At 31.1% G+C, this 13,542-nt stretch overlaps 1 protein-coding gene across 1 annotated transcript in view; it reads left to right on the top strand.

The window, feature by feature from the left end:
- LOC140047247 (coiled-coil domain-containing protein 180-like) overlaps positions 1-12,683 on the top strand; it is a 53,644-nt gene extending 40,961 nt beyond the window's left edge. Inside the window, exons 31-35 of the mRNA XM_072092149.1 lie at positions 4,069-4,229; positions 5,038-5,175; positions 8,120-8,231; positions 8,424-8,659; positions 11,344-12,683. Coding sequence (XP_071948250.1) covers positions 4,069-4,229; positions 5,038-5,175; positions 8,120-8,231; positions 8,424-8,659; positions 11,344-11,472 — 776 coding nt within the window. The 3' untranslated portion in view covers positions 11,473-12,683. The remainder of the gene's footprint in view (positions 1-4,068; positions 4,230-5,037; positions 5,176-8,119; positions 8,232-8,423; positions 8,660-11,343) is intronic.
- The last annotated feature ends 859 nt before the right edge of the window (positions 12,684-13,542 follow it).

The following is a 13,542-nucleotide window of genomic DNA, read 5'->3' as shown; positions in this document are numbered from 1 at the left end:
GTTCTAATAAAACCTTAAGTTCTTCACTTAAGGTTTTAACTTTAGTACTGCTTTAACTATCTAGACTTATGCAACATGATAAAAAAATCTGGCTGCAGTACTGAGTGCACCAATTTGTTATGTACAATTGTATTTCCTTCCTAAAGTTGCATCAATTTGAATTATTTTGTGTACAATTCTGCGAAATACAGACAGTATTACTTTTGTATGATGGATCACCAACATGAATTATACAATGGATATCCTACATGAATTATGCAATTGATATCCTACATGAATTATACAATGGATATCCTACATGAATTATACAATTGATATCCTACATGAATTATACAATTGATATCCTACATGAATTATACAATGGATATCCTACATGAATTATACAAAGGATATCCTACATGAATTATACAATTGATATCCTACATGAATTATACAATTGATATCCTACATGAATTATACAATGGATATCCTACATGAATTATACAAAGGATATCCTACATGAATTATACAATGGATATCCTACATGAATTATACAATGGATATCCTACATGAATTATACAATGGATATCCTACATGAATTATACAATTGATATCCTACATGAATTATACAATTGATATCCTACATGAATTATACAATGGATATCCTACATGAATTATACAATGGATATCCTACATGAATTATACAATGGATATCCTACATGAATTGTACAAAGGATATCCTACTGTACATGAATTATACAATGGATATCCTACATGAATTATACAAAGGATATCCTACATGAATTATACAATGGATATCCTACATGAATTATACAATGGATATCCTACATGAATTATACAATGGATATCCTACATGAATTATACAATGGATATCCTACATGAATTGTACAAAGGATATCCTACTGTACATGAATTATACAATGGATATCCTACATGAATTATACAATGGATATCCTACATGAATTGTACAAAGGATATCCTACTGTACATGAATTATACAATGGATATCCTACATGAATTATACAAAGGATATCCTACATGAATTATACAATGGATCACCAACATGAATTATACAAAGGATATCCTACATGAATTATACAATGGATATCCTACATGAATTATACAAAGGATCCTACTGTACATGAATTATACAAAGGATATCCTACATGAATTATACAAAGGATATCCTACATGAATTATACAATGGATCACCAACATGAATTATACAAAGGATATCCTACATGAATTATACAAAGGATATCCTACATGAATTATACAAAGGATATCCTACATGAATTATAAAATGGATCACCAACATGAATTATACAAAGGATATCCTACATGAATTATACAAAGGATATCCTACATGAATTATACAATGGATATCCTACATAAATTATACAAAGGATATCCTACATGAATTATACAAAGGATATCCTACATGAATTATACAATGGATATCCTACATGAATTATACAATGGATATCCTACATGAATTATACAAAGGATATCCTACATGAATTATACAATGGATCACCAACATGAATTATACAAAGGATATCCTACATGAATTATACAAAGGATATCCTACATGAATTATACAAAGGATATCCTACATGAATTATACAATGGATCACCAACATGAATTATACAAAGGATATCCTACATGAATTATACAATGGATATCCTACATGAATTATACAAAGGATATCCTACATGAATTATACAATGGATATCCTACATGAATTATACAATGGCTATCCTACACGAATTATACAATGGATATCCTACATGAATTATACAATGGATCACCAACATGAATTATACAAAGGATATCCTACATGAATTATACAAAGGATATCCTACATGAATTATACAATGGATATCCTACATGAATTATACAAAGGATATCCTACATGAATTATACAAAGGATATCCTACATGAATTATACAAAGGATATCCTACATGAATTATACAAAGGATATCCTACATGAATTATACAATGGATCACCAACATGAATTATACAAAGGATATCCTACATGAATTATACAATGGATATCCTACATGAATTATACAAAGGATATCCTACATGAATTATACAATGGATATCCTACATGAATTATACAATGGCTATCCTACATGAATTATACAATGGATATCCTACATGAATTATACAATGGATATCCTACATGAATTATACAAAGGATATCCTACATGAATTATACAATGGATATCCTACATGAATTATACAATGGATATCCTACATGAATTATACAATGGATATCCTACATGAATTATACAATGGATATCCTACATGAATTATACAATGGATATCCTACATGAATTATACAATGGATATCCTATGAATTATACAAAGGATATCCTACATGAATTATACAAAGGATATCCTACATGAATTATACAATGGATCACCAACATGAATTATACAAAGGATATCCTACATGAATTATACAATGGATATCCTACATGAATTATACAAAGGATATCCTACTGTACATGAATTATACAATGGATCACCAACATGAATTATACAAAGGATATCCTACATGAATTATACAATGGATATCCTACATGAATTATACAAAGGATATCCTACATGAATTATACAAAGGATATCCTACATGAATTATACAAAGGATATCCTACATGAATTATACAATGTGTGTAAACTTGATTAAGATACATCCTGTCAAAAGTGTTAAATTTGTCACTTGACTGTTCTAATTTTCTTTACCTTTATTCATTCAATGTTACTGTACTTATTTCTTTATGACAAAAATAGAAGAAAATAAATGGTTTGATGTTTTTAGGTTAAGCAGGAACTTTATATTATAGTATTCTCATTATTCGCTTTTCCAAGTTCCTTCAAATTATTCTACACAAGTTTATGAATACTAGAGTCCCTCTGTAGTTTTAACTGTAACTGCCTAAATGTTCAGTGTTACATCCACAGGCTTGCATCAGTATTGAAGTCTAAAGCCTACCCCAGGGAGGTGTACTTCCCTGCCTAAACATTTCTAACCAATATTGTTTGTGTTTACTATAAACTTAAAATTTTAAATTTTCAAAGCAATCTTCAAAAGTACCTAAACAATCTGATATTTACGGTAATCAAGACGTCACATGTAGTGATGAAAATGAACAAAATAAATGTGTTTATACTGATAAAACCTATTAAAGTTGATAACAATCCGACGCATAATATAGTTCTATATAGTACACCCGATATCTTATTAGTAGTGCGGCATCTTTCGTTTACCTTTATAATAATACAGTAGTACATAATTGTAAGTCCTTGAATTCTGGCCTATAAACTGTAGTTCATAAGTACAAGATAAAGTTTGCCAGAATTGTTATTTATTCTCATTTAAGTAGGTCTCTCTACTTTCACTGTTTTCATTTTCAATAATACAAAGATTATTAATCTACGTGTTAATGTGCATATGTTTGTATAGCAGTGGTAGCATTTTAGCCAATAGGGTTTTATTAAGAAAAGTACTTTCAACTCCTGTGGCTTTTTATACCTTTTCGTTACCTCAGATTGATATAACATCGTAATGACATTTTTCATTTTGAGTATTTTTGTTGATAACAAACGAGTAAAACCATTTCACTGATTTGAGTGTGAACTTTAAAAGAAGTTGATTGTAGATTAACCAAGATAAAATTGTGTCAATTCTTGTTAATGATACCATTGTCAATTTATTATAAAGAACAATCACTTTGGCTATATATTTTGAATGTACTTGTTGAAAAAGGGGAGTTAAATGTAAATTAATGTTATTTATAGGATTTTAACAAACGTTTGGAATCGGGGGGAAAAGATATTTTCCTAATGTCACACAATATTAGTAATGGACTTATTTCCAAAACTTGCTGGCGGTGCATTGAAGAGGAGGAAAATGAGTGAATTTGGCAGATCTACAATAAGTTCTTCTACAATTTATGTGGAAAAAACCTTGCGTTAATCTATAATAATATTGTGTAATTTTGCATAAGCATTTTCCTTAGTAAGATTTACATTAATTACATTCTTCCTATTCAGAATTTCGTGGCCAGTTGGAACGTGCCGAGAAGAGCACATCAAATGTACCAGCTCTCATAATTTCAGAGGTCTTTAAAGAGCACCGAGGGCTGTTTGCTGGCAAGAGAGCTGACTTGGATAACACCTTCAGCAAGTCTCTTCAACGCTGGGAGAAGCAGAGGGTTAGTTGTTCAAATAAATAACTATATCATTGAAGCCTACACACGTGGCTCTTGCCCACCTTAAGCCACTGCAGCTCAATGTTTAAATGGGGTTACGAATGGGCAAAATTCAGGGAAGGATCCAGAATTTTGAAAGGTTACTGTCCCCATTCTTTCAATGAGTATATTAAAACTAGTGAAAGATGTCCGGGTAAGCTTTTACGTTGGAATTCGAAAGGCAGTACTCATAATTCTGTATATTTGTTTCCTTTCCTAGACTATGGGAGCAAATACCAAATGACATAAAAGATTCACAAACAATTTCAATATTTAAGGCTGCTCTAACAAAACACTATATTTCATGTTATGTATAGTTTATTTGTATTTTTCTTGTATATGGTTTTATCTTAACTGTTTGTATTGTATGGAGTGAGTGCAGAGTCTGTTTGGGCTTTAGCCTATTCTCATTCCTGGTTATTTTTACATTGATGACCGAATAAATATTATCATTACATTAACCTCTGTCCTGGATCCACTCTTTAAAGCTCTAGTTCTTACCAAATCCAGATTGTTATGAGTATATTATAAGATCTAGCCTCCAAAGATCTATCTTTTCGTTGTGATTTTTGATTGATATGTACAAACGAACAAATCAATTTTATTTAAGTGTTGCACTTGAAGAATGCTTTTCTTGACAAAATTTAAATTTATATTGCCACATATGTAATAATTCCATTTATTAATGACAATAACCATTCATCGCTACAAATGTATACAGATTATCTGTTGAACATTTGTTTTCTAAAAATGAAATTATTTCTATTTTTAGATTGACCACAAGACTTTGTTACGGCCAACATTAGGTCATCCGCATCAAGCCAGCAAGTTGGCAGAGCTTTGCGAGAGTGAATCAACAAGGCACAATGAATACATTGATGGAGTGGAGAAACAAACAAATACTTTAAAGGTACCATAATATTTATTTTTTCTGTAAAGAAGTAACAATAAAGAAGTTTGTGTTTTTTATGTAATTTATTATTTGTGTAAATGTATTCTCTCCTCAAGAAACTGAAGGAATTTGTGTTGGGTTCTATTTGTGAGTCCCATTACTCTATTTGAATAGTGTAAAAGTTCTTCATCGTGCATTTTATGTACAGATGGGAATTAAGCCAGTGATCCTATGTACATATGTTACAATACAAGTTGATTTAGTGGGCGACCTATAATTGGTTTTCCATAGATATAGTTCATCTAAATTATCCAATTTAAAATGAATCACACCTCAAAATTGGTTCACCTATGTTTCCGATGACATGACAGGCGATATTGAATTACTTGAATGTACTGTATTTTCCAAAGTTCCTCTACATCTTGTAATACATTGAGAAACTACAGATCGGAAATCTTTTAGCCGCCACCAGTAAATCATAGGATTCAGTAATGCATTCGTATTTCCAATTATAATACCAACATTAGCAAAATCCCCATTGTATTCTGTTAATCCACATGTATATAATGCCAAATAGACTGCTGGCGGTGAGAAGCAAATAAAAAATACGAATATCAGAATTAAGAACGTCTTCAAAAGCTTCTTAGAACGTTCCAACTCATTTTTATTTTGCTGGAGAACAAGTCGATTTTGTCTATTCAAACTCCAATAAATTTTACAGTACACAAAAGTTATAAGACTCAATGATACAAAATATATTATTGGAAACACTATTGTTATATACGTTTCGTCGACTAAGATGAAAATGATAGCAGGAATGAGCCCATTCAAAATGCACACAATAATACAACGTTTAATTGTCACAATGACATCGTAGTTAAATGGTGCCCAAACAATAGCGATGCCTCTGTCCACGGCCACAGCGGCTAAGGTCAATATAGATGTGTTGCATAGCGCACAGTATAAAGTTAAGATGCTTACCTTACTATGTAAAACATTGAGCGAATTATGCTCTACTGTGAAATGTAAAAATAAAAACAAATTTGCCAAAACATCAGTCAACGTCAAGGAAACGATAAAAATATTCTGTTTTTTCCATAATCGTCTAGTACAGCCAATTATTACAACAACAATTATATTTTCAATCGCAATGAACGCTGAAATCGGAGCCGTAAAAAATTGGTAGTTTCCACTATGGACGCTTCCGTCTGTACTTGAGTTGTCCGTCATTTCAGGTGATTGTTATTTTCAAACTCCAAAACTTTTATTTAATGAAATGAAATATTTTCAGTACCAAATTGTTTCCAATTGTTCCGAACACTGGGTTTCATAAAGCATGCATGCGAACAAGCAGAAATGTTGTAATACCACTAAAAAAACGCTGCTGTAATGAAGGCTGGTATATTGAATACTGTTGTGCTGAACACTGTATTTCATCATTTTAATCAAATTATTTCATCATTTTAATCAAATTATTTTAAACAAATTCCACCTACATTATATATTTATAAATGGTAATAACAGTATACGCCGTAAGAACAAGATCTTATTTCCTTATAAGTGCAGTGTAATTATTGGACAAATTTAATGTGTTTCTGTAATATAACACAATTTTTTCCTCTTTTGTCAATCAAGCAATTATACCAAAAGTAACTCAACGCTTGTGTATAATTTTACTATCTGGAGTGACTTAATAAAGAACAATATACTATTGTAACTAGCAAGTAATTATTGGATGTTGTTATTCCAATTAAAAGTGATTCGGTCTGATGACTGGCTCTGCCTTTTCAACTTTTATAATGACTTACTTTATGATAATATTAAAACCAATATTGGTTAAAGGTTTGCATGCGAATAAACACTAGTAAAGTTAGGTTTTTGGTACACCATGTATTTTTAAAATGGACATAATAAAGTATTGTTGAGGAAATTTTGGTGTTTCGGTTGTTTATGGTACTGTACAAGTATTTTCTGGAGTAACAACCAAAATGCTGAGAAAATCTTTGATGTTTGATAGTGTAGACAGAGCTTAAGTGTAATGTTCCTATGGTAGTGATATGCCCAAATATGGTAGTGATATGACATCATCATGTCCATAATGGGCACATCGCATTTTAGGTTGTCACATAAAGTTTGATAGTGTAGACAGAGCTTATAACCTCACTTTGCCTAATTTTTTAAAACACATGGTAAAACCACAAACATAACAAATTACTAATATTATTATTGTATGTGTTTGTCAATGTCAAAACCTAAGGCTCTTCTAATTTCCAAAATTATGCAATAGAGCCATTAGCATTTAAATCTACCAATAAATATGCTTTTTTTTGGAATCCATTAAAATGATGAAATAGGTGAACAAAAGTGTTTAGCCGATGGCTGTGTTTCATAACCGTGAATCTAGGTGCTATGTCATTTTGTTAATTTGCTCATCATGTGAAGCAATACTGAAATACAGTTATTAGTTAATGAATGTGTGATATGATTATAGTGATTAAGATAACAATTAGGAAGGAGGATGATGTATTTATGAATAAATGATGATGATGAGGCTTAAAATAATATGTTTATGTTGCCAAACATAGCATCAATTTATAAACCGGGTCATCTGATTTTTTGTTAATGATATGAATAATATCTTGTCACAAAACTGTTTCACTTTAATAGGCGGAATTTTTCAACGGGGAAGAGATGGTGTTAATAGTTTTTCAAAAATAAATGAACACCTGGATCCATATCCTGTAGTTTAGTTTAAATACATTATTTTTAACACTAAATTTCCAAAATACAAAGACTTTTCACTAATTTTGTGTCGTTTAGTGCTTCTTGGCAACATATTTTTTTTAAATATAATTCACAATGATTTCGATATGAATGATGCGTATACTGAAAGTCTTAATGATGATAACTAACAGTAACAAAGGGTGACAACATTGTGTTTTGTTTTATCCTTTCCAATTAGACTTGCGCATTTGACCTGGGAAGTGATTTTATAAGTAAATTGGCAACCGTATCCGAGCAGGTTTTGTTACTGTTTGATAAGTTACTCACTGTGGATGATATCCTTACTGGAAGTAAGTTGCTTTGAAATTTCCAGCATAGTTGAAAATACGGAACCTACATATTTTGTAATTTTTGATATGGTACCGTTGTGGTAACACAAGTGAAAGATAATTGCCTAAACAATAATAATTTGAGAGATGCGATTTATTAAATATGATGAACTATGTGAAAAAAATTCACATTTACGACAAATTTGTTTGTAGGAGTTGAAAAGAAAAAGTTGAAAACAAGTGCGTTAATACGTAGAAAACGAGCAGACATGGCGTTAGAAGACGATGAATATGAACCGCTTATTCAACGAGGTAGCAAGGTGTGGTCAGGTCTTACTAAGAACCTTGTTGAGGAAGGTGATACCGATGATCTTACTGCTTCAATAACCACGGCTAAAACAACGCTAGGCCATCGTAATCTGATCACGACACGGGACGTTGCTTTTAAGGTAGATAGAGTAGTTTTAAATAATAGTAGAATTTCCACAGTTCATACAAATACTATTTTTCTTTTTTTTTTTACCTTTCATACACATCATCAAGGGCTGTGTCTTGTTTTTTGTTAACATTCTTTCAATCATCCACATTAAACATTTAGATTAGGCCCAGACCCAGCCAGAGTGCAGCGCCTACCATGAACGACACACAGGTTAATTGTTGTAATGTAATGACTGACTGACAATAACTGACACATGGATATTTTCCCAATGAGCTTAAATCAACAAAGATATGTTTATCTTTCTTCCATTGTCATGTATATTGCTTGTTGTTGTTTTAATACTAGTTTTGCTAATAATTTAAATATACTTTCATTTCAACTATTACAATTAAATTAACATGTATTATAAAACCCAAGCCCTTAATGCTATATAACAATAGCCATAATTTTCAAGAATATGTTTGAAACATAGTTGTAGCCAACCAGCAAAAAGATGAATTCTAATACCAGCCAGTGTTAATGCTGAAATACTGTAGGTATGTGAATGGCATTGCACTCTGGAAAACACTGGTTGGTTTGCAAAGACCTTTCATTAGAACCCAGGGCATCTTTCGGAAGAGTAGGGGTTACCTCAGGGTACTGGTCCATCCCAGCCTCTGTTGTTCATGGTAGACACTGCGCTGCAGGACCTAGTTCAAATTTCCTCAATTTGCACATTAATTATACAAATACCTTTTCATTTCTATTTAGGCATATTGACATTTGAACTATACTTTTATTCGTTGTTGTTGACAGTTCTCCTCTTCCTCCATTTCAAACAAGAAATGAAGATTTTAAATTAAATTCATTGAATTTACAAATTAAACACTAATTTATATTGCTCTTTAATAACTTTATACTTAAATTACAACAAACACTTTTAACTTGACCTGTAATTCTAGACGTCACCTTTTGATTGTGCATCCATTCATTAGTATTAAAATAACAAATATTAGAGTGTCTTTAATATTAGGTTATGAATTACTTTATTTATTTTCCCATAAATCTAAAAATATAATTAGATTGGTTTATGCAAAAATATTAGCGAATAATATTAATATGGTTTATAAACTCACAAATCCACAAAATGAATAAATCTATTTTTATGAGGAAATCTTAGTAGTAAGCCAGGAGTTGAACCCAGTACTTTGGAATTAGTAAGCAAGCACCAAGCTACAGTGCCATTATTTTTTTTCTAAAGCAGTGCATTAATACATATATTATTCATTCATATTCACTTCATTAGTGATCTGCATTACATGTGCTTATAGTTTGTTACAGTCACAGAGCGTCACACTTCAACGTCACACAACGTACATCCCGCAACAGCTGCGTACTTGAAATCATCATCCAAATTCACAAACTTGAAACTAAACGAAATGATGGCGTATTAATAATTCTGTTATATCCATTTTATATATCCAATAATACCTTGATGCATTTGGATATTATATTAATCACACAAAAATAGCTATTTGCATATTTACTAGTGTATTATTTGCCATATGTGTTGAGAATATAAAATTCAAAAAGAATAGATTTTAGATATCATTTGTCATGCTGTAACTAATAAAAAATATGTATTATAATAGAGATGAATTTCCCAACAGTTACTTAAAATTATTTTATAGACGGTGAATAGAATAAATTTATATTATATAATAACATTACATTTACTTCACTGTTTGAAAGACTGTAAACACCTACAGTTATCTTTTGTGGGTAAAATATATTGATTACAGGAATACTATATTAAAAATATCAATTACTGTATATACAGTATAAAGCTCTGTCTACACTATCAAACTTTATGTGCCTATATGGACATAATGATGTCATGTCACTACCATATTTGGGCGTATCACTACGATATTTAGGCACGTCACACATTTATTGATAATTCCTCCATGATTAAGCTATCAATAATTCCTCCACTGATATAAGATACCTATATTATAGTAGAACGCCTTTTTTGAAACACCGATATATATATGTTTGAACACTACAGTAAAGCCAACCACTACTTAGGAGACACATGTCCATGTTATAGGGACACTTTTTTGTCCTGAATGTTTCTCCTTAATATAGACTCTATCTAATTTATTAATAAATGTTATAATAAAAAAATAACCATAAAGAATAATAATGATAACAATGCATTTCACTAAATAAAAATAACTAAGCAATAGCCACTTAAATCCATTAATCAGTACAAAAGCATGTTGCCTGCGACAGCACCTTGTTGTCTCAGAAATTACATCATTTATTATCTTACAATACAAATTTACACTTTTATTTTAAAGACCATATTTTGGACCAATATTTAGCCTGTTTCATTACATTACTATTAAATAAATTCATCTGCTTCCGAATATAATTAACTGGAAAATTATTACTTTTATGTTGAACCAAAAAAATACATACACAATTGGTATAAACACCTTAGTGACGTTTTGTTGACATACTGTAAACTTCTTCAAACTTCTGTTTGAGATGGTATGTACAGTCTGTATTGACCATTCCAAACATTAGTTTACAGAAGTTGACAGTGTGTATTGTCATTACAGTTTTAATCAGATAGTAACTTTGTCATATAGCAGAGTAAAGTGATATGTAATTGAAACTTGACATTAATACCATGTTTGCTTCCCATAGGACTACCAGAAGGAATTTACTAGAACGCTCACAGAGATATCAAAGCAGAGGGAGGAACAGCTAGTAATAGAACGTCGTTGGAACGAAAGTTGGGAACAATCTGTCAAAAAAGTCAAAGATTTGTATTAAAAAAAATAACTTCATATTCATAATACTAAAAAAAATATTTAACACCATTCACCCAAGCCACGAAAGTTTTCATGTTTTTAATTCATGGCACAAATAGATAACAAGATATGTTTTGTTTCTCCAGAGAGAACTTTTGATTAGCGACAGCTGACAACCTAGGAATAAATTAGGTCGTACTAATTTATTGTAGGCAAGCTGGTACGTGGGTGCTCCCTTGTTGTGGCGTAACATAGAGGCCTGAAACCCCTGATTTTTTAGGTATGATAAGTGGCCCCCGAACGGTAGAGACCTTGGACCTTTCTTAGTTTTTCAACATACTTCAATTGTCGTATTCAAGTGTACCGTTGAGTATTTTTTCCGTTGAGTACTTCTTTAACGGAGTATTTTGAGCGTTGAGATTGTTCTTAACGAAAAAGCTTTCGTTGTCAACGTTTTCTATTCGAATGACTTTCTGTTGAGCACAAATTTACAATTCGAATACAAAAAGTATTCAACGAATCTTTACGTTGACAACGAAAGTTCCCAATCGAATACGACAATTGCCTTGTTTTAATGCCAGGGGCCCCTATGGGCTCGGGGGCTCTCTGGTTTTAGCCAGTGAGTGCTCACCACTGTATACTTGTCAGAGTTTTGATGGTTTTCTGGTCCAGGCAACGACCTATGAACTATTAATTGACATGAACTAACTTATTCCTAGGCCTTCGGTTGTCGCAAATTAAAAGCTCCTTACAATTATCAGGCAATGAATAACAGTGTCATAACTTAACCTATGACCCTATAGCAGATTGTGATTTTTTTAAACACATAATATAATCCATAGATGAAAATATCAAAATCTGCTCCTTGTATGTAGTAGTACATAAAAGCCTGCATAAAATTATAATTTCTAGGACTGTGCAATTTTTAGAATCAGAGCATTAGAGTTCAGTCCCCGGTAAACCTATGCCACGAAGTTTGAGAGTGTTGTTATTTTAAAAAATACCAATTCATTCAATATCCATTAAATTGTGAATCTTAACACATAGTTGTTTTCTTTTTATGTAAATAAAGTAATAATGTAAACTGTTTTGAAATATTAAGAATGAATTTACTCTAAGATGTTAATAGTTCTAATTTAAATATTGTAAATATTATTGTTAGATTATTTGTGGTGCCTTATTCAACTATTGTAATTATTCCGTCCATTTAAAGTTGTCTAATATTTCATTAAATATAATATGGTCAATAATAACTGTGTTCATTTTTGTTTTTGTTTATCTATTTATTTTAATGGTTTTTTATTTACCTTGTATTGTTTTTGAAATAATTCTCACAAATTCATAATCGTAATTAATTGTCATTTTGTCATATGTTAATATTATCAATACAGTATGTTCATTTTGTTGTCAAGGATTGTCTAATTGACTAATATATAAGCTCTGTCTACTGTCTACATCAAACTTTATGTGACAAAAATATAGACATGATGATGTCATTCCACTACCATATATGGGCATATCACCACCATATTTGGGCATGTCACAGCTTAAGTAAAATGCTTGATAAAGAATACAGTTTACTTGTTTAGTTAGCCGTCCTTGTTTGAAAGCATCAGGCAGTTTATTGACTGGTTTCAGTTGACATTATTATGCAGTAACCCCTTCTTTGTGACATCCCTATTCAGGGGACATAACCCCTCCCCATTAAAGGGCCACCTGATTTGAAAACGAATGACGAGCGTCGATTATGTTTCAACATATGGTCAACCTTTATTTATTGGACACACCTCTATTAAGGGGACACTTCACAGGGTCTCAAATGTGTAATTTAGAAACATATTTTTTTGTTATACCACCACATTGTAATTCAGTATTTTTCCTGAGAATATGCAAATTTATTATTCATAATTATGATTTTATTTATGATTGGGTTATTACGTCACCATAAGACGTCATCATCATTATCTTATTCTTTGTCGTAACAGTTACTAACTGATATATTCCTCAATATGTCTGATTACAATTTATAATATCCATAATCACGTGTCATGAACTACTTATTCAGAAAATTACCTGATCGTGGCTATTATAA

This window comes from Antedon mediterranea, chromosome 4, assembly GCF_964355755.1.
Source record: "Antedon mediterranea chromosome 4, ecAntMedi1.1, whole genome shotgun sequence".
In the NCBI taxonomy this organism is placed as follows: domain Eukaryota; kingdom Metazoa; phylum Echinodermata; class Crinoidea; order Comatulida; family Antedonidae; genus Antedon; species Antedon mediterranea.
This window is presented reverse-complemented; position numbering and strand designations above follow the sequence as displayed.